This window comes from Chlamydotis macqueenii, chromosome 3 (genome assembly GCF_036417535.1).
Source record: "Chlamydotis macqueenii isolate bChlMac1 chromosome 3, bChlMac1.mat, whole genome shotgun sequence".
NCBI lineage: Eukaryota > Metazoa > Chordata > Aves > Otidiformes > Otididae > Chlamydotis > Chlamydotis macqueenii.
This window is the reverse complement of record NC_141558.1, coordinates 16,938,549-16,962,213: the sequence shown is the minus strand read 5'-3', so window position 1 is coordinate 16,962,213 and position 23,665 is coordinate 16,938,549. Positions and strand designations below refer to the sequence as shown.

The 23,665-nt window shown below is 38.2% G+C and overlaps 1 protein-coding gene across 2 annotated transcripts in view; it reads right to left on the bottom strand.

Moving 5' to 3' along the window:
• MBOAT2 (membrane bound glycerophospholipid O-acyltransferase 2) overlaps window positions 1-23,665 on the bottom strand; it is a 94,243-nt gene that overhangs the window by 19,234 nt on the left and 51,344 nt on the right. For both annotated transcript variants that reach the window (XM_086745553.1, XM_086745554.1), the window contains exons 4-7: window positions 16,351-16,446; window positions 12,559-12,614; window positions 2,924-2,978; window positions 1,922-2,105 (exon numbers count right to left, since the gene is read on the bottom strand). In XM_086745553.1, coding sequence (XP_086601679.1) covers window positions 1,922-2,105; window positions 2,924-2,978; window positions 12,559-12,614; window positions 16,351-16,446 — 391 coding nt within the window. The remainder of the gene's footprint in view (window positions 1-1,921; window positions 2,106-2,923; window positions 2,979-12,558; window positions 12,615-16,350; window positions 16,447-23,665) is intronic.

Sequence of the window (23,665 nt, the reverse complement as noted above, 5' to 3'; positions counted from 1 at the left end):
GAACAAATTTTATGTATTAACATGAAGTTAATAGTATTTAAACATTCTTCCAGGACAAGACAATGAATATTTTAATCGATGCAGCAAATGCAATAAAATTGTATCATCCATATTTCTCCAAAAGCAGACAATACTTGCTAGTGTTATACAATGCAGCCAGATTTCTCTAACACCAGTTGAGAGATGAAATATCAACAGCATAGACAACTTCTCTTTGTTTTTATGTCAAAAGCTAATGTGGCATAAATCACAAAAAGTTTCAAGCATCTTAAGAGCAATTCATTTTAAGGAAAATTGCTTACCTGAAAGAAGAATCCATCATAGGTTCACATTTATTTCTATCAACTTTGTTCAGACTGCTAGCAAGATGATGTGGTAAAAAGCTATCAAGTCCTACCAAGCAATCAGTAGATGCATGTCCAGAGTACTGATACTGGCAGAGTTTGTTAGTTCCACTTATTTGCAATAATTTTACTACACAATATTTTTTCTGCAGAAATAGGATTTTGGTACACGAGATGCAATTACTTTACTGAGCCAAAACAAAGTTTAAAAACAAAAGAAGTTTCTGCAGCTTTGCCAATACAACACATCAGTGCTGACTACAGACTATGAGGTGCAAATCTCTGCAAGAAATCCTCTTGTGTCTTTCACCCTTCCTATTTGCTCAGCAGCACACTTCTATAAGCTCAGGTGCTTTGTCAACACGGGGAGCAGTTTAAAGTGTTACCATCCTCCAGGCACCAGTTTACATCCCTGTGGTGCAAGTTACTACAACCACACAGACAAGTTGAATGGAACATGCAAAGAATCCTCATCTGCATTCAAAGGATGGAAGTGGTTAGAGATGACACCACTGACTGCAAAGCACTCCCTGTTTGCTCAGCTGTGGGGATGGTAACCTCTAGACGGTAGGATGAGACAAGCAGCTACATGTGGGAATGCCTTCATCTGCTCCAGCAACAGCTGATGCTCCACAAAATAAGCAGAAACCAGGTAACTGTCACTGGAATCAGTAAAAGCCATTTATCTGAAGTGCTCCAGTTGACTCCATGATAATTCTGCTTTTTATGTGTGGTAATAATTACCTTAGCCACATACAAATTTATTAATCTGATACACTCCTAGTTAAGAGAATATGAGAAGAATTAAAAGATAACATTCAGTACCCTGAGCATTAAACTAATTTTATTAAACATAAAAACTAACAAGCTCTGGGAGCTTTTGATTTTAATCCAGGCAATACAATATCGCTTGTAAGGTACAATGAACCGGACTTTGTTCTGTATGTATTTGGTCTCTCTTTCAATAACAGAACAAAGAGAAAGAAGAAGTAGGTTGTATGGATTACTAGCCATACTTTTATGGACAGTACATATTTTACTACATCTTCAGATCAAAATCCATCTTTAATATTTCTCTGAATGAATGAAAGCAAGAAAAATGAAGCTATTTCTATGAATGTTTTTCAACTCGTTACATATGAATGTTTTTTACTTGCTGCAAGATGACAGTAAAAAACAGTAGAATGTTCATGAAGCCTCACTGGAACTTCTAAGTCTCATCAGCTTTCAAATGACAAAACGTGCACTTTGTCCTAACCAGGACTTTTTTATGCACAGTATATGCTTTGAAGGAAACATGCATGAACTGTTTTAATTTGAAGATGGCTTTTTACCATATAAGCTTGTTAGGAAGCCTCAATTTAATCTGCTTTTATCCACAAGATCCAGACTAGAAACCATGGAGAAAACCTGCCTTAAAAAAAAAAGGTATTTAACTTTTTGAACAGGGAACTATATTGTTGATGAACGAACTCCAGCTACAGCTCAGAAGTTTTGCCTGTAAATGAACAGTGCAAACGAAGCTTTTCATGCAATGATTACATAAGCATCCGCACTGCAAGAGTCATACATCTTACATTTGGAGAAGGATCCGTTTGTTCATACTTTGTATCTTCCTTCCCATTTGCTTCAGACTGTTGCAATTGGTATGATCTGCCTTCAATGAAAGTAATATAGTCTTTGTAAGAGCATAATGGGCCTGCCAGGATACCCATGAAATTACAGTTGTAACTTAAATACTCCAGTAGACTTGGCATGCGTCTGTAATTCAAAGACAAGCAACTTGTGAGATGGAACGTGTAGTTCTACAGAATTTCCACAGTAGGAAAAGTCATACTCCATGTTACTGCTTACTCTAACTGCAGTAAAAGCTACACGTAGAAAAGCAGTTTGTGCGTCTTTTGTAATCACAGCTTAAAACATTCTAAGCATTGTATTTCTTTCCAGTCCGTACTGAGCATTTTCAGACAGATCTCCTGAACTCTGTTGACTTTCCTTGCCCAATAGAGGTGTTTGACTGAAGCTCAGCCTGGGGAAGGAGAAGGAAGGGTGTTTCCCTAAGTCTTTGTTCAACTGTTTGTGTTTTCTTTTTTTCCCTCAATAATTGAATCAGTAAACAAAGGTTTGTCTTAACTAGTAATAAATTCAATTAAGGAAAATGCCTCAAGTTAAGACTGTTTTGCCTAGGACAACATACTATTTTCAAGTCTCCTGAATAAAGAAAGGAGAAAAGATAAGTTAAATATAGAAAAACAGAATTAAAAAGCATATTCTTTCACCAGCTACTTTATATTTGCACTAAATGTTAACTGGTCTTCAGTCGGATATGCTATTTGCATAGACTGCATAGAACTTTGAATGTTTTTCTTGAATAAGTATAAAACATACTTCTAGTGATGTTTTCCAGGAGAATATGTCTTAAGCTACAACTCTAAAAAAACATGGATCTGTTTTAAATGAGTTTGTAAGCTCTCCATCCTAAATGTGATCTGTAGCAATTCCACAGAGCATTAATAAAGCAGACAAAACAACAGCTTCTCCCCACCCCTAAAACTAGACTGAGGTGTCTGAAAGCCTACCTTACAGCCAAGCACTTCTGTGATGGAGTCAAATCTTCATTTTTCCGAAACATTCCTAGGGAAGAGGACAGGAAAAAGGAAAAATACACACATTAATTAGCAGTTTCTTTACTCAGGAAAGCAGGCCTCATGCTGCAGTGTAATTACTTAAGTCCTCAAGTAATTTCAGAGGTATTATGTGACATAACATTTTTGCTGGAGTTGGATCAAACAATTCTTACTGTTGACAAAATTACAAACTCTCATATCCTCAGTTGTATCCAACAGTGCCTAAACCAGAAATCGTATGGATTTCAGGAAAGTATTAAGAAGTCTTGCAGTAAATGCTGACAAATACAACTCCCCTACATCGGTTAAGATTTCTAAGTCTGCAGGTTTTAAAACCCTTCATTCCCAGTCCTGGAAACTGGAGAAGCACCAAACACTTTTCAACACTGTAGTAACCCACAGACATTACCCTACTCATTGCACTTTCGACGTATAGTATGAACACAGTCCAAAATAGGTTTAAGCAATTCAAAACTTAAGGCAGACCTGAAGAGCACCTTCATGCTGCAAGTAAAGATTGTAAACAAGGTCCAGTGAAGCAGGCACACAGTAAAGAGTGCTCAAGTCTTTCATGATCACTAACGAGAAGCCCTAAGCCCTGCTAGCAGAAGGGGGCAGGCCAAGTCTAAGTTCAGCATCAAGACTGAATTTACTTTCTTGCCACACGCAGCACTTTCTGATATGCTAGTGGCCTACTCCTGAAAAACAGGCTTCAAAATTTGTATTCCCATAATAGAGAAAAGTAAAAGATATAACCTTCAACACTTGAAATTATTATAAATACATTAATTCAAGGGCAGGGCCACAGAGGAAGCAGAGCTCCTTCCTTCAGAGAGCCCTGGTTGGTACCAGCCAGCACTGCTTGCCAAAGTGACTGCTTCAGCTCCTTCTGCAGCCTCACCACTGGTTCAGACATGAGCGCGTGCATCCATTCCCTGCTATTCATGTTTGCAAGTTTTCTTTGCCATTGCAAGCATTAAAACAAAAAAAAAAATTAGGAAATGAAGATTATGGAATTCTATTTCAATTATCCAGGGAGGTGATTCTGCCCCTCTACTCTGCTCTGGTGAGACCCCACCTGGAGTACCTGCATCCAGTTCTGAAGCCCCCAACATAAGAAGGACATGGACCAGTTGGAGAGGATCCAGAGGAGGGCCACGAAGATTATAAGAGGGCTGGAGCACCTCTCCTATGAGGACAGGCTGAGAGAGTTGGGGCTGTTCAGCCTGGAGAAGAGCAGGCTCCGGGGAGACCTGATAGCGGTCTTCCAGTACCTCAAGGGGGCCTACAGGAAAGACGGGGAGAGACTCTTCAGTAGGACCTGTCACTACAGGACTAGGGGTAATGGTTTCAAAACAGAGGGAGATAGATTTAGACTAGATATTAGGAAAAAAAATTTTTACAATGAGGGTGGTGAAACACTGGAACAGGTTGCCCAGAGAGGTGGCGGATGCCCGATGCCTGGAAACATTCAAGGCCAGGCTGGATGAGGCTCTGAGCAACCTAATCTAGTCGGGGATGTCCCTGCTCCTTGCAGGGGGGCTGGACTGGATGACCTTTGAAGGTCCCTTCCAACCCAAACCATTCTATGATTCTATGATCTTCCTCCCTAGCAGTGCCTAAACCCAACAGCCAATTTCTAACCAAGTTTGATGAAAGAGTAGAGGTAATACAGATATGAAATCCCAATGTGCTTTATGAAAATAGGCGATTCTACAGAAGACTCTCCTCCACTCACAGAAAGGTTGCCTTCAAACCCATCCCCTGATGCCAATAAATCCACAGAGGAGAGTCCTTATATTTGATCAAAGCCTAAGGAAAGTTTTAACTGGAGCCAATTTTTTTTAGATATCAAAAATCAGTCAGGCTTAAGAGTAAAAAAAAAAAATTAAAAAAAAATTGAGGGGTTGGGGGGAAGTCAAATCTTGTTTAATTCTGACTCATGGAAATACTTGTTATCTAAAGAGAAGATAACTCTGTTGTCTTCATGCGACTCCAGGAACCACGACCTAAACACACTTACAACTAAACGTGCATTTTTAGTCTTCAAGAAAGCCAAGAATACAGGGGGGTTAGCAACTTGTCATCTCCTCTCTTCTAGCATGACCCAAAAAAATACCTTCCTCAGTCCTGATCTTTTAAAGTGGAAAGTCACTCCCATTCAAACCCACTCAAGGCAAGAAACTGAAGAACAAAGTGTCACTCCTAACGTCATGCAGGCACTCTCTCTTCCCCATCATTATGTTTTTACATCTTCTCTTTTGTTCTACAGCAAGGATTTCTACGCTGAATAAAAAAAATGTGAGAGAAGCATTTTGAAAGTTCCTTTAACCTTTAATGCCATAAGATTACAGTTCTCTGGCAGTGAATCTTTAAATTTAACATCAACTTAAGCAGAAATTTAACACAGACTCCTATAGATAGATGCAGATCACACAACATGACTAGTGTAGGGAAGGAGCCCATATAAAGCCTTCAGTCTCTCACAGCATATACAATGAAAACTGACCGGAGCAGGGGCCTCCTCCGCTGCTGTATTCCATAGGAGTATTGTACCCTTAAGTCAGAAAGAGGAAGCAGTCACCAGGTGTGCCCAAATCAACTTGCACACAGCCAGACTAACCACTAAAGGTAGTTAGTCAAATGAAAGATTTCACACCATTTATGTAGTATGAAAAAGGAGGAAAAAAAAAAATCTAACCACAGAAATGTGACCTATACTTTTGGAGGAGTGAGAAAGAACTGGTATATTTAAAACATGTTCAAGTTATATACATAGATACATGAGACATCACTTAAGGCCTAAACAACCTGGTGAGGAACACACTTACTCTCTCAAACATACCACGTCCAAGTAAGCCTCCATTTATTTTTCATTTCCCTATCTCAGTAAGATTTCCCTCCAGTTAGCATCTTCTTTGAGGTCAGTCCAGTGGCTTTCACTGCAGTTTTTTTTTTCAATGTCTTCTCAGTGCCTCGAAGGGCCACTTATCATCTTTGTCTAGAACAAGGAAACCATTGATCTCTGCTTCTGTCATATTCTTGAAGGCTTTCAGGAAGCTACTGTTAACATTTTTTAATTCATTGAAAATACCTATGGAAAAGGTGGTCTTACATTGATACTTATCTAGTATGAGATGAATTTATATATATACATTCAGTATTTCCCAGGCAGTGTATCTGCCCCTGGGACCAGAGGCCTCAAATTCTAGCTGTTCTCTACCTACTGCACATTGGCGATGAAGAAACCCCACCTCAGCAGCACACCACTGCTAGGGAACTCGTGAAGTTTTGTAACCTTTCTCTGGGGATTACAAGAATTGTTTTCTCCTGTTCTAAAGCAGGAGGCTACTGCAATTGCTGCCGCTTTTAGTTGCTACCAAATCATACAGTGGGGATTACAGAAAATGGATTTTATCAGACATTTGTTAGAGAGGTGAAATCATTTGGTCACTCAGCAACTATAACTCAGTTTTCGCATCTGTCAAGTAGGAAATATTCCTACGTTTCTCAGTAAAAGAATTTTGTAAATCATCAGTAACAAAATTTATGCCCAGTGGCCTAGATCATGAGGAAGTTGCATCTCCTCATTCTGCCTCAGCAGACCACATCCTAATGGTACCAAAATCAACGTCTTTAAGTACACACCAATATCCTGCCATATAGGCTTTATTAAGGCATATTATAACTACTACCACGCTCCTACTACGATAATACCATGTTTACAATCATATCACAGCACCACCCAAGCTCGTGGTTAATCTGCTTGAATATATCCACCTTTGTATCTGCAAGAAATTTGGCTAATCAGTAACTCAATAATGTTTAGACAGAAGATTATATTACATTAATAATACTTAAAACGTGTAGACCATATCGCAGGCTCTGTTGTAATTACAGTAAATTTTAATTTGAGGTTCTGAAATGGATCACCAGCTGAGCCCAGACACATGCTGCTCTTAAAATATTTTAAGACCTGAAGACAGAGAGATAATAACAGTTTTAGTCCTTACTAGCACACTGTCAGCAACAAAAGCAAACAGACAGAGATGCCAGCTGAGTAAAACTGCAAAGAAACTAAAAAAGCAAGAAAAATTTTAAGTTTTTGATAACTAGACAGCCATGCAAGCAAACATAGGCTCAGACAACACTTGGAAGCCTTAGGAGTGGAGAAATACAATACAATTCCTTTAAACACTAATGACATGTACTGTAATCAAAGCGATTTGGTAACTGATACTGAAACAATAATGACCATGCTGTCACTAACACGAGAGGGAGCACATAAAAAAAATAAATATGTGTATGTTTATATATAAAGAGACAATTGGAGAGATAGCATCAAAGAAACTCCTAGACATAAGAAGAAAGCATCTGGAGCAGGCTGAAAGAGTTGGGGCTGTTCAGCCTGGAGAAGAGGAGGAGGCTCCAGGGAGACCTTACAGCGGCCTTCCAGTATCTAAAGTGGGCCTACAGAAAAGACGCGGAGAAACTCTTTAGCAGGGCGTGTTGTGAAAGGACGAGGGGTAAAGGTTTTAAAGTAGAAGGAGGTAGATTCAGACTGGACATCAGGAAAAATTTTTTTCCAATGAGGGTTGTGGAACACTGGCACAGGTTGCCCAGAGAGGTGGTAGATGTCCCACCCCTGGAAACATTCAAGGCCAGGTTGGACGGGGGTCTGAGCAACCTACAAGAAAGATGGGGAGAGGCTGTTCAGTATGGCCTGTTGTGATAGGACTAGGGGTAATGGTTTTAAACTAGAGAGAGGTAGATTTAGCTTAGATATTAGGAAAAAAATTTTTTACACTGAGGGTGGTAGAACACTGGAACAGGTTGCCCAGAGAGCAGAGGTGGTGGATGCCCCATGCCTGGAAACATTCAAGGCCAGGTTGGATGAGGCTCTGAGCAACCTGATCTAGTGGTGGATGCCCCTGCTCCTTGCAGGGGGGTTGGACTAGACGGCCTTTAAAGCTCCCTTCCAACCCAAACTATTCTATAATTCTATTAACAGCTAACAAAACCATTACTACTAATATAATAACAGGTACTCCAGTTCAGATGGGACTGCTTATTAGCTGCAAATCAACAAGAGTTTTGCTTTTTAGTTTAAAACAGAATCTAAAAAGCATTGTCTGAAAAACGTCCCCAGTGTACGGTGTAGTGCCATAACCTGAGGAGGCAGATAGCAGTAGATAATTAAGACCACAGCAACTAATACAGCATTTGTGCATAAGTTTCTCCAATATCACCTTTATTTCTTTTTCCTCATCTCCTTCCATTTTTGATATGTTTCATCTATCCATTGAAATGTCTTTCTTCTCAGGGGCTATGCTGGACAGATACTACACTTTCATTCCCCCTACACATTTGTAGGGGGAAATAGGCTTTAATAGCGTATTTGGAAATCTTACAACTTTGTAATAGTACAAAAGCAATCTGAGGAAAACCAGCATAAAATAATCCAATCACTGTTCTAATAGCCTGCTGTTGGAGTAAAGTAAATGAGACATAAAATAACGGTGTAAGATTAGCCTGTAACTATATTTCTCCAATTCACCATTTTCACTAAAAGGCAGAGGGAGGGGAAAAATATAAAATAAATCCTTCAAGTTGCATATTCACTGTACTCATCTCTTTTTAGTTCTCACAGTAAATAGCAGTGCCTTACCAGATCAGCATCAATGTCTACTCCATTGCTTTTAAAAATAGAGAGCACCAGATACATAGGAGGACACAATAATTAAAATAAAAAGCAAGCAGCATTGTGAAAAATCACATTTAAAAATCAGCAACTACAGAGCTGAAACCCAAGGCATAAGGGATGGGAGAAGAGTACACACAGGAACAGAGAGTTTAATTTTTTTGTGGTCAGAAAGCATGCAAGATAAGCCCCTGGGAACCAAGAAGCAGCTCACAGAGCAGGAGAGTGTTAGGATTCTGGTTTCTTACCTATATCTAGTCACACATTTTTATGTACAACTGTAATATAGCAATATGAAGAAATAATTTGGAAGAATTAGATTTCATGTGTGGGGGTTGGAACTAGATGATCTTTAAGGTCCTTTCCAACCCAGACCATTCCATGATTCTATGATTCCATGATTCCATGTTTAGTAGACGAGTACTGCACTTAAAGATGACTTTTTTTCTTCAAAGTTTTATGTATTATTTAGCTTAAAATAGAGAACATAAATAAGAACAAGGCTGGAAGAAGCTGTGAGAATTTTTTTTTCATTTTAAATATCAAGTATCAAGTCTAACAGTCCCTCGTTTAGCTGGCTGTATCTCTTGGAGATTTAAAAATATGTTGTGAGCTCTAGAACTTCAATGGGTTATGAATATAAACATTTGAAGAGACTCTTTGTTTAAGATCCTTTAAGCACTAGAATTAAAAACAAGCTGCCAAAGTGCATACAGATTAGTAAGGTTAGATTTGGATATGGGTCCTTCCTGTAGAGATCCCTGATCTCACACAGCAATGGAGTAAAATGAGTGAGGCTCTGCGGGGATGAGTGGGTTATAAACAAAAAAGGGAGAACACCGAATGAACTAATCTCAAGATACAGAGTTAAGCAGTGACAGCATCTCTCTTCCTCTCCCCTGTTTAACTTTTAGTACCTTTAACTACAATTGTAAAAGCTTTTCTACTTGCCACCGTCTCTTAGCCGGAAATTTCTCATGTAAGTACAATTCTCCATTTTATAGCTTTTCTAAACTGCACCTGTAGACAAGCCCCTTGCTTCTAGAATAACTGCAATGCACCTTTCCTTCTCCAAAACATGCTAGTTTTAAATTTGATTTTAAAAAGTACTCCAGAATATAGGATCTGAACTACAAAAAAATGCCTTTTCTCCCTTAACTCTGTAATTAGCCTGAAGTGTTGCATAAATAAATGTAAATCTTGCCATAAAAAAACAATATGGACACAAAGCAGTCTCCAAATATTTCTGCCTTTAGAGTATACATATGTGATGCCAAAGATAATCACCAAGAAATAAAAAGGAAGTCTTAACATCCTGATTACTCTTTTTTAGCAGTGCTCATCTGAGTAACAAGAAACTGTAAGAAGGTAAGAACTATCAAAGGCTTAAGTTCAAAACATAAATCAGAATACAGCAAAGGCATACTCCAAGTTTACTCAGGTGTAAATTCGGGATCCATGCAATCTTCTGAAAAGTCAGTATTATACAGCAAGGTTAAATTAATCCTATGCAACTTGCATAGGATTTTTCCAGCTTAAAAGAAAGCCCACACTAAGTGCACAGGGTTGTAAGAGTTACAGGGTAGTTATTTATGGGATTCCATACCAGTGTTCAACTTGGAATCAAGCATATCCCCTTAGCTAGACAGACTTCTTAACACACAGCATGAGCGAGCAGCCTTCACGATTACATCCAGTTCTCTCCAGGACCTTCAAATGTAACATTGAAAGCAGCTGAACACCACCAACAAGCTGCCAGGAAAAGATCAAGTCCAGACGATGTGCCTTTACCACAAAAACAACCTAACTGCAACTAGAATCTTAAAGCTTACCAAGATCTTCCAACACACCAACAACTTCCTTTCAGCTGTTTATTTTCATTACCTCTCCTTGGACATACTGGTAAAAAACATGTGGTGAAGATAAAGTATTTGTTGACTAATATAGCTGACCTGCTGTGATTAGAGGCTCAGAGTACCAATACTCACTCAGTATAACGATTTTCAACATTATCTCCTCCCTGTCAGTGTATCTCCTGAAGTATTTTCCAGTGGAAGTATGGACCTTTGTACAGTGAACAAAAGCCCACTGAGAGCTGGCTTCTTTTCATTAATTTCTCATGATGGACCCATTTTAAGTTCTCTATGGTTAAAAATAACTGCTTTAATATAACCTCAGTTTCCTCTACACATATTTTCTTAGCATCTCCAGACACTAGACCAGCAGTTGCTCCTGAATTCACATTGGTCACATCAGCTTTTGAAAGTCATGTTCACTCTGTGCTCCCAGCAATGGTGATCATCCAACTCAAGTCAAGGACTCTACTAGACTGCAAATGTAACCAGAGGAGACAGTTTTCCAATATATTATCAGTTACTCCCTATGGGCTGACAAAGACTCTACAGGATCTCCGTGAGGTCAACAAGAAATAACATTTCAAGATTGATACTCAGAATTCAATGATATCTACAAGACATTCAGACAGAAAATAACCTGGGCTTGGAGGAAAATACAAATTAACTGAATTAAGTAGGAAAAAAAGACATCTAGTTTAGTTTATGATGAAAGTTAAGAATAGAGTTGACTAAATGAAACGTTTCAACCAACCGTGGTTGTCCGATACCACAGTTCTAGTACTTGTGCATAATGTTAGCAAATCGAGATTAGCTCTTTCCTCTAGCAAAATAATAGTAAGAGGAAACATTTATCTTTGATACTAGAATTATTACTTTCTTATAATAAGCTGTTTCCTTTAACTTGTGTACTCTGTACTCTAATTGATTATAGCTTACAAGACTAATACTTCTGAATATATTTTCTCCAGAAGTTAGACATCGACTTCTTTGACTGACTAGATATGCCCAGTGTTGTTTACTTTCACTCATACAAGAATTCTTACAAAAATGTGTTTTCTTAACTTTTCATATTTATGAGTGTTGTGGCCTAGAGGCTTCTCTAGACAATGTAACTTAATGAGAACAGAAAAAAAAAAATGAAACACCAACAGCACTAAAGCTAGGACACACACGAGACAAAAAAAAAAAAAAAAAAAAAAAAGAAGAAGTACAACTTCATACATAACATTACTAAAGAAATTTCAGAAAAACAGGTAGCTTGATCCGAGTGTCTGGGGCTAAATTCCCAAATCTTCAACTGACAGTTGTAGCTCCCAAGTTATTCAAGCTCCTTGGCTAGGTTTATTGGATGGTGTTTTCAAACTTTAAAATGAAAATTGCTCCTTTGAATTAAAAGGTAACCAAAAACCTAGATACCCTATCCACAAAAGCAAACATTAGGATTCATTTTTGTCACAACTCAGGCCCACTTACCTGATGGATAAATCTGACAGAAGAAAAGACAGAAGCATAATTAGGTAATCTCCCTGTTCATAATGATGTTATCAGCAAGTGTAATTATGAAAACAAACAAAATGAAACATATAGAAAGGTTTTATAAAAATCAGTATAGATGACAGAAATTAGGGGAAGACCAGCTGTTAGCATTTTAAAACAAGAGGTGCTCAACAACTGAAGTTATATATATTACTTCTACCAGTCTGTCAGCAACAGTGATCACGGAATTTGGAAATTATTTAGCTAATTCTCAGGATCAATACCCCAGTCCAAAAAAAGTCAGTGGTCTTTTATCACTGGCCCGAGAAATGTCATTGGTCTTCTGGTAAGTAGTATCTTCTTCACAATGTAAGCATTTTCAGAGCTTTCGCAGTCTGAGCAACATTTCTTGGTACTTCCATTAGTAAGCATGGAAAGAAGCAATCAAGACAAAAATATATTTTGTCCTAAAACACAAACTGAACTGACTCATAACTAACTTTCCTTAAATTTATTTTGTATGGAAAATTAAAAACAGTTTAAAGAAAACTCACCATCATGAATCTCAAATGCCAAACTAGTGATCTTCTGTGTAATTATCATCATTGGACTGTTAAGGAAAGGAAGAAAGAATAATTCAGAAAAAAGTTCAGGATTTTCTTTCAGATGTAAATATCAGGGAAAGTTTATACCAGTAGTTAATTACTCTCAACTGGAAGATTTTCAATGTGAGGACAAAGTGATTAGTTTTTGGAGCTCAAACCATTACAGAGTTTTCAGTGTAATGAAAAGAATTTAATACTTAGATACAGTATCTGATATCCAATGCCTTTTGTTGTTGCATTAGGTTCCACAAACACAGCCAAGCTGTTTCACGTTTATTTTCTGCTAACATAGTTTTTTTTTTTTTTCCTACAGTGGGGAGAGTAAAGAAAAAAAGGGCAATAAGAGCAATCACATGCATTGTAAATCACAGCAACAGTAAGCAAAGGACAATAAAAATATACCAAAGTTGAACAGTACTATAAATTATTTATACAGACAGACCACTTCCACTGTTTCTACCAACATCTGGTCCTATGCTTAATTTTTCCATCTAGAATTATTATTTGCTTCAAGTAAACATACCTAGCAAAACAAAAACCCAGCATAATTATGCTGGCTCCAACAGAGTTTAGTTTGTTTTGAATTTTGTACACTTGAGTGGATCTTAAACTGTCTGAGAAATATTCTTCCCTGGCTAAGCAAGTCAACTTTATACTGAGAAATTGTACCATCTTTGTAGTATCTAAGAGTTTTTGACTGATGTCGATCCCAGCATTGCTAACCCCCTAACTGCAGGGAGGGAGGGGATGGGAGAAAGTATAAAGTAGGCTACCAGGATTTAGAAATTTAACTTTGACATCAGATCTCAAAAATATATCAGGGACTGTATTTACCTAGTAGTATCTGAACTGGAGACAAAAAAACCCACCCAACAAAATAATCATACTGTAGGATGGGCACGTAGTTTTGTTCAAGTCTTCTGACTGCACTTGGCCTTTTTACAACATATTTAAATTGGCACAGAAGAACAAATCCAAGAGCCATCCAGTCCTACACTGACAGGACTATGCCAGTATTTTACCAGATGGCTCAGTCTGTCAAATTAAATTTTTTTTTAGGCTATGGTTATTTCAGAGCACAGAGTATTTCTAGTCCTCAAAATGCAATCAGGGAAAAAGTTTTTCCTACCATATTATCAGTGCCTCAAAATCCTGACACCAAGATTAAAGTGACAGGCAAGGGTCAGCAAGGGAGAAAACTAAAACAAGAACAGTCTGGGAAATCCCTCCTATCTCTTTCCAGCATTTAAGCTGTAGACCTGCCTGGGGCTGGCAGAAATCCCCAACTGATTCTGAACATAAGTGTAAGTGGACATGTGACAGCGTGGATCCTGCCTGGTGGAAGGATGGAGCTCAGGAGGAGCTCAGTCAGACCTTAAATTAATTCTAGCTGATACATCTGTCATTGTTATCATAGCAGACCCTGGCCTTCTTTTTTTACTTCTCAAGTGGCTATTCCAGTATCAGAGATTTGGCTGAGGAGCAACAATCTAGAGACTAAAAGAGGAAGAGTCCTTCCTGGAACAGCGAGGCTGTGAACCAGAATTTTAACGATCCCTTTTAGGTGCTGGCAGAAAAGCAAAGGAGGCAGTGGAAGGCTCACTGGCAACAGGGATCTGTTAGTACTGAAGGGCCACAGCTACAGGACCACACAGTCCTGCACAAGCAATTGCACCTCCAGCATGAGGTCTCCTCAGCCTTCTCCACTGTCAGAGCATTGATACCTTCCTTCAAAGTTTTTGCAGATTCTCAGGGCTTGGATGCTTCAGATAGGCACGGCATGCTAGGAGAAATATCTAGGTAAAAAGACATTCAAAGCTCTTTTGGAGCTAACCACTATATGAATCCATGACAACATCTTTGGAAGAACTTGCTGGAGCTGAGGTTCAACAGCTGGTTAGGCAGCTTTTGTTATTTTCTTGATCTTACTCTATTCTCCTGGAACTACAGAAAGTGGAGAGAAAATAGCCCCTCGTATCAGTTCATTTTCCTTTTCCTCCTGTTTTTAAAGTAACCTGTCTCAGGCCTCAAGGGAGCAGATGCAGTATATGCCAGAAATGTAATGTGATGTGCATACATCAAGCTCCCAAACTGATGTATGAAATTATGGTTTCAACCAGGCATCTCAAACACAGCAATCAGAGAGTCGGATCCAGGCTTCAGAACAGTTCCATCCAGAGCATAGATCTCAAATCTTTGGATGTGTTTAGACCTAGCAGAAATCTCTGAGCTAACACCAAACCAACAGAGCCACAAAGACAGCTGCTATGTGAAAGCAGTACAGTTGTATTTGAGCAGTGGTGTGCTCAAGCTCTATTAATAGTCTGAGAGCAGCAACAAGCAAGTACAATTATACTGTTTCCAGAATCAGCTCAGAGCTTTGATTGCTGCTAACGCTGTACGCTTTGGCCCTACAGTGAACTGGAAGGGACAGCATTTGGATTACAGTTCCATGTGTAACGGTAAAATTTAACTAAACATCAGTAAATTTAGTTTTAAAGCATCTTTATGCATGTCTATGCTGCAAGCTTTCATTATAGCCAGTGGAGATCTAGTCAATACAGTCAGGGGCATCTGGCAAGTGACCTAGGCCACACTAAGGCAGACACCCAATGGTGGGTCAGCCGAAACGCCCTCCAGGCTCTGCTGTCCACACCGATCAGATCTCCACTGACTACAATTGGAACTTGGTATCTGGCTTGAAGGCAAACACTTGGATGTAGGCATAAAAATAGAAAGATGTTTCAGAAGGTAAGACCCAGCTAAAAATGACAGAAAAGATGAACCTAACCATAAAAGCTTTCCGCTCCAGCCTGTAAGTTCAGTTTCTGGCCTACATGCCCAATGAAGGCTGAGAAGCAACAAGGCTAACAAGCACAACTCCACTACACAACACGGGGTAATATTAAAATCACAAAGACCACCGCCATTCATAGTATTCCTGAAAAGTATTTAATGCATTTTTTGACCAGACTAGTGAACACTCTCCATCTCTTTTTTTCCAAAACATATGTTCTCCTTCACATCAGTGGCAAACTCATTTCTAGGAAACATTGTGCTTCACTTCTCTGTATCTGCAGTACAAAGGATAATCACCAATACAGTTTATTTTTACTTTGCCTATTTAATTGTTTTGCTCCTACACAGCTCAAGTCAAAGATGCATTTAAGTCCCTTTCATAAAATGATAACGCATATAGATAAAACTTTATTTCCAAGGGCTGTGTGAGTATTCCACCATACAGGTGCCTCTTCTTAGCTTTCTCCTTCTGGAACACCTAACATAAAATCAAAAAAGAAAGAAGCTAAATGCCATAAAACATTCAGATTTTCCTTATAAAGTGGTATGTATATGCCTGCCACAGTCTGATACATCAGATACAATTCAAGTTTCATCATGTCGTCATGGGCGGTAACAACGATTTTAGGGGAAAAGGCAAAATCAAAAAAATCCCACAGCCACCAAATCCTATATACCCTTCAGACAAAAACAGGAGGCAGCAGATAATGCATTCATGGTTCTCACAGACACTACTGTTCTCCAAATTCTCAGTTTGCACAGTTAAAGCACAGGTACATATATATTTGTATGTGTGCCAATTTGCACACACACAGTCAGCTTTCCCTCCAAGTTTAAAAGGTTGACACACTTAACTTGGCGGGGGGGGGGGGGGGGGGTGGATCAATAACAGATACAGTATCACTTCAGAGGACAAGACAGCAAGATTATTTTTCTCCTTACCCAGAAAAATCAGCGGAATACTGTCCATAGTCAAAGATATAGACTCTAGTAATTTGGCACACAGTGAGGTATCCCAAAGCAAAAACAAAGCAATACCTGGAAGGAAAATGGAAAAAAAAAAAAGCTTTTCAATTAAAAACTATAAACATTTATCCATTGAAAAACATACCTTTAAAGCAGAGTTTAGTCTCCAATTATTTCTAGTGAATATTACATAATTAGAGCGTGTAATCACACCTTCATTCTGACTGGAGTTTTTCAATAATATTTATTCTATGCAAGCACAGACTTACAGTTTGTTTGTTTTGTTTTTTTTTTTAAAGTGTACAGTACTAACTTACAAATTCTATTGTCATTAGCCAAAACACTTATTCACATAAATAAAACACAGGATTTACAATTTCAGGCACCACTGTAAAAACTGCAAGTCCTTTAAAGAGAAAATAAGTATTTTATGCTTTTTTTTTTTAGTGCAATTTGTCTATGAGTACAGAAATTTGGCAAATTAGACAAACATATTTCCATTGAATGTATTTCTATACATTCAAAATTCAGCAGCACAAATCCCACTGCCGCAGGATTCTCAAAGGATCTAGAAAAGACAATTAATTTTCAAATACACACATTTAAACATATCTGAGTTAAAAAGGAACAGGATGCCTTTATGCCTCCTGTTAAAGCTGATCCTCAGCCCATGTAAGAAAAGCACAGATAAGAATCACCTTATACAAATATTATAAATTTAATTTCACACATAATTTTTTCAGGTCAGGGTTGCAATTTTCCCCCATGTTTTAAGATGTACAACATTACACCAGTGAGAACTGATTTGCCAATACACCTCACAAAATCTTCAGATATTCTTTGCAGCCAAAAGGGTGGTGAATGCCAGCAGGAAGTTAACTAATCCTTTAGGACTTCACAGTCTTGAACGCTTCCAGATACCTCAAGAAACATTCATGGTAATGAAATCAAGCACTTGTTTAATGTTCACAAGACTGATCTGCAACCCCTTTCGCAGACTGTATTATACATTCAAAATCCAGTTAGAATGAAAATATTCATACACCAAATGGAAAATCATGACCAGGACTGGATTTAGGTGAAACAGTGAGGGACGCTACAGAAAGAGCTTAGGACACTCTTTTCCTTTATTTTCCAAATAAATATTTTTGGGAAAAAAAAGTGTTAACATAATAAATTCTGAAGTCTCAGAAATTATTCTTCAATCTGAAAGTGATATCTATTTTTGCCATACAGAACACTTGGAGTTTAACCTTTAATTAAATTGTGCTAGATATAAACCATTTAATACTATAAAACATCCAACTTTCAAATTACAGATTACCTTATACATCAGTAGCTAAATTGTAACTATATTGTTACCCTTTCAAAAAAGGTTTAGGGTGCTTGTTCTAGCAATACTTACATTATGTTTTCATTAATATTAACAATCCAAAAACAATACTATATTGGGTGGCTACTTAGTAGAAAAGTTATTATAATAAGAATCCAACAAAATTACAAAATAATTGGCTCTTAATTATACCAAATTATTTCAGTAAGAAAAACAATTTAACACGATTAAGTAGTATGTAGTGGACTGCAGATATCATAGAATCATAGAATGGTTAGGGTTGGAAGGGACCTTCAAAGGTCATCTAGTCCAACCCCCCTGCAAGGAGCAGGGACATCTCTGACTAGGTCAGGTTGCTCAGAGCCTCATCCAGCCTGGCCTTGAACGCTTCCAGAGATGGGGCCTCCACCACCTTTCTGGGCAACCTGTTCCAGTGTTCTATAACTCGCATCATAAAAATTTTTTTCCTAATTTCTAATCTAAATCTACCCCCCTCTATTTTAAAACCATTACCTCTCGTCCTATCGCAACAGGCCCTACTAAACAGCCTTTCCCCATCTTTCCTGTAGGCCCCCTTGAGGTACTGGAAGACCGCTATCAGGTCTCCCCGGAGCCTCCTCTTCTGCAGGCTGAACAGCCCCAACTCTCTCAGCCTGTCCTCATAAGAGAGGTGCTCCAGCCCTTTGATCATCTTCGTGGCCCTCCTCTGGACCTTCTCCAACTGGTCCATGTCCTTCTTGTGTTGGGGGCTCCAGAACTGGACACAGTACTCCAGGTGGGGTCTCACCAGGGCAGAGTAGAGGGGGAGAATCACCTCCCTCGACCTGCTGGCCACGCTCCTCTTGATGCAGCCCAGGATGCGTTTGCCTTCTGGGCCGCAAGGGCAGGAGTACGATATAATGTAGAATCCTTTTTTTAAAAGTTTGGAATTAAAATTTTCCTGAGATAATTTAAGAAAAACCACCTCCTCCTCCCACTCTCCGCCTAAAATCACTCAGGTTTCACATGAATGAGGAATACGTGGGTTCAGTTTGCCCATGCTGAGATCAGTTCCACTTCTTCCATTCACTAAAAATTCAGCATGATTTTCAGTTTTACCAGCCTCTTGATTTACATACTAAACAATCCTAGATTAAAAGTAACTTGTTACATGTAAAGACACCTTCATACCAATTAATAAATACCTCACTAAAAAGTAATGAAAAATTAAAATACCGCAGTTTTCTTTGAAAGAACTACATTTTCCCCCACTAGCACCATCATGTATTTATTAACATTATTCACATTATATTGCAATAGGTCTAAAATAAACAGAATTACACAAGGTATGCTAACTACAGCTCTCATAACTTAAAATGCTCTCCATAGCAGCCATACGTACTTTGTCAGGACACTTAATACATTAGTGGATTAGGTACACACCCTCAGATGGAAGAAAACAGACACCAGTTTCTACCTCACAGTTTATGCCATAAAACATACATGCAGTTTTTAAATAAAGCATTATGAGGATTCCCTTTTGCAAGCAGAAAAGCTATCCTGGTAAGTTCAACTGAAGAAAAACTAATAAATATCTTAAAAGAAGAAAAGCACTGAGAAGTCAGGAAACTTCAGGTTCTTTGCTATATGGTCATTACAATACAGTCCCGCAGCATTGTGATAACATCAACTGCAAATTCCTGTCTCGCTGAAGAAACAGGCCATTACGCTTCGTATCTTTTAAAGCCTTTGCATTCAAGTTCAAGACACAGCCAGTGATTTTACTTATTACAGACCTTCCACATGCTGCACTCGAGAAGTCTGGGATTTCCCCATAAGCACCTCCTCAGTTATTCTCCATGCATTCAAGTGTTTCATAAAAATTGCATTCCTTTTTAAGATTAATTTTAGTGATACTCAATGTTACCTCAGTTCTACATATATGAGGAAATTGAGAAATAAAGAGATTACATGGGACTGAATACCAAACTGGAGAGATGCAAGGTCAATTCTTGGGCAAAGAATCACCAGTACATTCAGTCACACACACACACAAGTGCTCTGTACTTCTACAAATGTAACCGCAGGTGTTCCACAAAGAGTGAAAGATTTTACTTGTAGCAAATACCACTAGTTTAAGCCGCATTGATGTGTCCTGCACTTAGGAACACAGATTGAAGCAGCAATGCTACCTTCTTATGGAACAATGAAATGCATAGGGCAGTTTAAAGGTTACTTGCAGGTTTCTGTAACTTAAATGCTTTCCAACAGCAAATAAACTGTCTATGATTAAGTGACTGGCCTGGTAGATGAGGGGAGAGCAGTGGATATCGCCTACCTGGCCTTCAGAAAAGCTTTTGACACTGTCTCCCGTAGGATCCTCATAGACAAGCTGATGACATATGGGCTGGAGGAGCAGATAGTCAACTAGATTGAAAACAGAGTAGAACCCTGGTGGCACCTTGCCTTGAGGAAAGCCAGAAGCATCTCTCAGATCCAGCATCTGCTATCCTTCCCAATACCCTCTTCCAAACCAAAACCTAATTTTACTATGAGAAGTCCAGTTAGAAAGAGCAGCAACAAAATGAGTACATCCTTTCTTGCCTTCATGTTTGTACAGCATTTATCTGGTTTTGGTGTCTGCTGACCAAAATGTCAGCCACCTGGCTACTTCCAGATATCTTTTGAAATAGGTGCTAGCCATCGTGATCAACATGGTGGGATTTCTTTCAACTTTCAGTTAATATCCACACTGAAGTTACAATGCAGAAATGAAGAAAAAAAAAAACCACAACCTTAAACTTCTTGCTGAGATTCCAGATTCCATTTTACAATCTAAATTAAAATAAAGAAATAAAAAAATAAAAAAAATCTGTCTTCCAACAGAGCAGTGAAACCTGCTGCTATGTTGTGTTTACCAAACACAACTATGAACCTTAACTATCTTCCAACTATGTCAGCCACCAGCTCCAAGTTACACACAGCTTGGAAGACTTCAAATTTTTAACTGATGAGGAAAACCTAAGAACGTGCAACCTGTAAAATGCTTTCCACCTTCCAAGTGCATCTCTGCACATCAGCTATGCCACATCACATCTTTTGTTGATGAGAAATGTCATTTAACCAGGGCAAGTACAGCAACACGCTCTTCCCAAAGGAAATTTAACAGGCTTACGACAGCTTGGGTCATTCCTGTTGTTTCTCTTGTAGGTTCGTACTGCAACTTGCTGATCATCTTAACTCTCGTACAAATCCAACTTTATTTAAAAAAATTCAAAATAGATCTGAAAATGCTTTAAATATTCTAAAGTATAGTTACTGCATCTTTCCTATCCTCTTCAAAGGCTTATTCACCAAAAACACCCCTTAGATCGGAAAACTGTGTGAGGTTTTGCAGAGCTGAACCGCACAAAGTTTTACCCAACTACAACTAAGTTAATTACAGGCTGTACATGAATGCAAAAGGTTTATCCAAGGCTAAATTTTCTCCTCCAGTAGAAAAGCAATTGGTCTTCAAAGTCAATGTCACTCTATATCTGCTCCTCAGTGAATAATGTTCCTGTGCCCAGAATGAGAGAAGTAATTCATATTGGATATGAACAACTAGAATCAAGTCACAATATTGTTATTATTACAAAGCAATTTAAGACCAACTGACCTGTAATGAATATTGTACTATATATAATAAAAAGACACAAAGACAGTCAGAATATGTTTGAGACTAATTTACAGGATCTTTGTCAAAATGACCTTACTGTATCTATCAACAGATGCAAAGTCAGACATGTCTGGGAGACACTGCGATAAAGAAGCAGCAGAAAGAAGAACAGATTGTCTGATAAGTCTAACTTCTGCTTTGAAGTTTTTTTTTAAAGTAATAGATTTTAAGCAAACAATATTGGATAACTCATTATAGGAGCACTTCTCTTATACAAGTCTGCCATACTATGTTTTAATCCCTTACTATTTTGAATTTCTGAGAGCACTAAAAATATTAAATATGTTCTATCCATAAAAATCTATCATTCCTTTAAAAATAAATATATCAAGTAAACTTACAAAAGTTTTTAAAAATATATTCTAACATAGTATACCTAAAATATCACTTGTAACATACTACACACATATATTACAATATATCAAAAATACAAAGAAAGCAGCCTCTCCAAGTACTACTCTACAGAAGGTGCTCATCAAGAGACCTTCTGTTTAATTCTATTTAAAAACATAAAAATAAAAATAAAAATACAAAGTAATCTCTTAGCAGCAAAGAAAATACATTGCCCTATATCATTATTCCTTGTCCAGTCATTTTTTGTCAAGTAATATTAATCAACATAAATGTTAGGGGTTTTTACCTGCATGTATATAAAGCCAAAAAGCTTCCTTGTATCTGTATCTATACACACACACATACAGATATACAGGCTTCGGTTCTTTCATACTGCATGAGCTCTCTTTCAGGTTCCGAGCATCTCGACAGAATTTGATACACAAACTACTTCCCAGCGCTTTCCCAGACCTGCACGCAGGCTCAGGCTAACCATAACATACATTAGCTAATTATATTTGCATAACCAGGGGTGGGAGTTGCATTTTTGAAGGATTTTATGCTTTTGAGGGACTCAGCATCTTAGTTATAAAATATTTGGTCAAGTACCTACCAGACCTATCTCTGTTTGCACAAAATGCAGCAAAAATAGAACAGTGACCTTGACAAAAGCATGCTTTGGGAGATGTCATAACAGCTTCTGTTATTTTAGGCTCTTCTCATGCAGGGGAAGGACAACAGCACAGTATGCTATTTTGCTGGAAGAAAGTTAAATAAACTAGTCAATACAGGGCACTTTTTAACCAGCTAGTTGGCACATACTATGGATTTAGCCTTGAAATAACAGTTTCATGTCCACTCAAGACCCATTCTTTCCATTACATTACAAAATAATACTTTTTTTTTTTTTTAAGTGTAATTCTGTTTCAAGAGACAGACCTGACCACCATGTAACTTTATACTGCTTTGATTTTTAGAAAAGGTGACAGAATAGCCTCAGAGTTTTCCAATGCCCTGTGCTGAAATCTGCCTGCCTGGGTTTGTTTGTTTTTCGTACTGCTTGTGCCAACATAAAAAACCTAAAAAAATAAGTTATTGTTTCTAGGGTCAGATCTGAACACTTATCAAAATGCAGCTATATTAAGTGTTTTAATTCTAATGAGCATAATTAGTTTTCACTGCTCACATGAAGAAACTCAGCTCTATGTAGTTAGAACATACAGTATTTGTTTGCAAAACTTCAGGGGGAAAAACTTATACCAAGCAAAAAAGGTCCAAAGTGCCAAAGCTAAACATCTATCTTATTCTGTAACCATCCAGTATAAGCCAATAAATACACTGATTAGAATGAGCTTAGTTTTGACCGTCCAACAGTCAGAAGGTAAGCCAGCATGCCCCAACCTGCTGCTGTTACACCACAAAGAGATCCCTGTTGACACAACTCCTGTCCAAACTGTGGATGCACTATTGACATATATAATCGGAATTACTTCACACATGGATCAGTTTTACAATGTAATCAGTAACACACTCAGAGTGTGTGGCTTAACCAAGTCCCAATCCTCTCTGTATTTCAAGAAACCACTCTAAAACATGAGCCATATTAATCCCTTTGAGCCACTTGGAAACCTTCTGATTCATGCACTATGTCCCTTCTGACTACTTCAAGAGGAGATCCAAAACATATTGAAAACAAAAAAAGACAAAACCAGACTGCCTATGAGCTCATTTCCAGAGTAGGAAGCATTCATACCATCACACTTTGGAAACGAGCAATCTGGCTATCCCATCCCTCTGTTGATAGCCAGTTGAAGATTTTGGAGTCTGATAGTCATCTTAAAGCAAATCTAACAAGTGGACAGAGTTCTCCAACACTTAGATGCAACAACAGTCCTACAAAACATAGGGTACAATGCCTGCATGTGGCC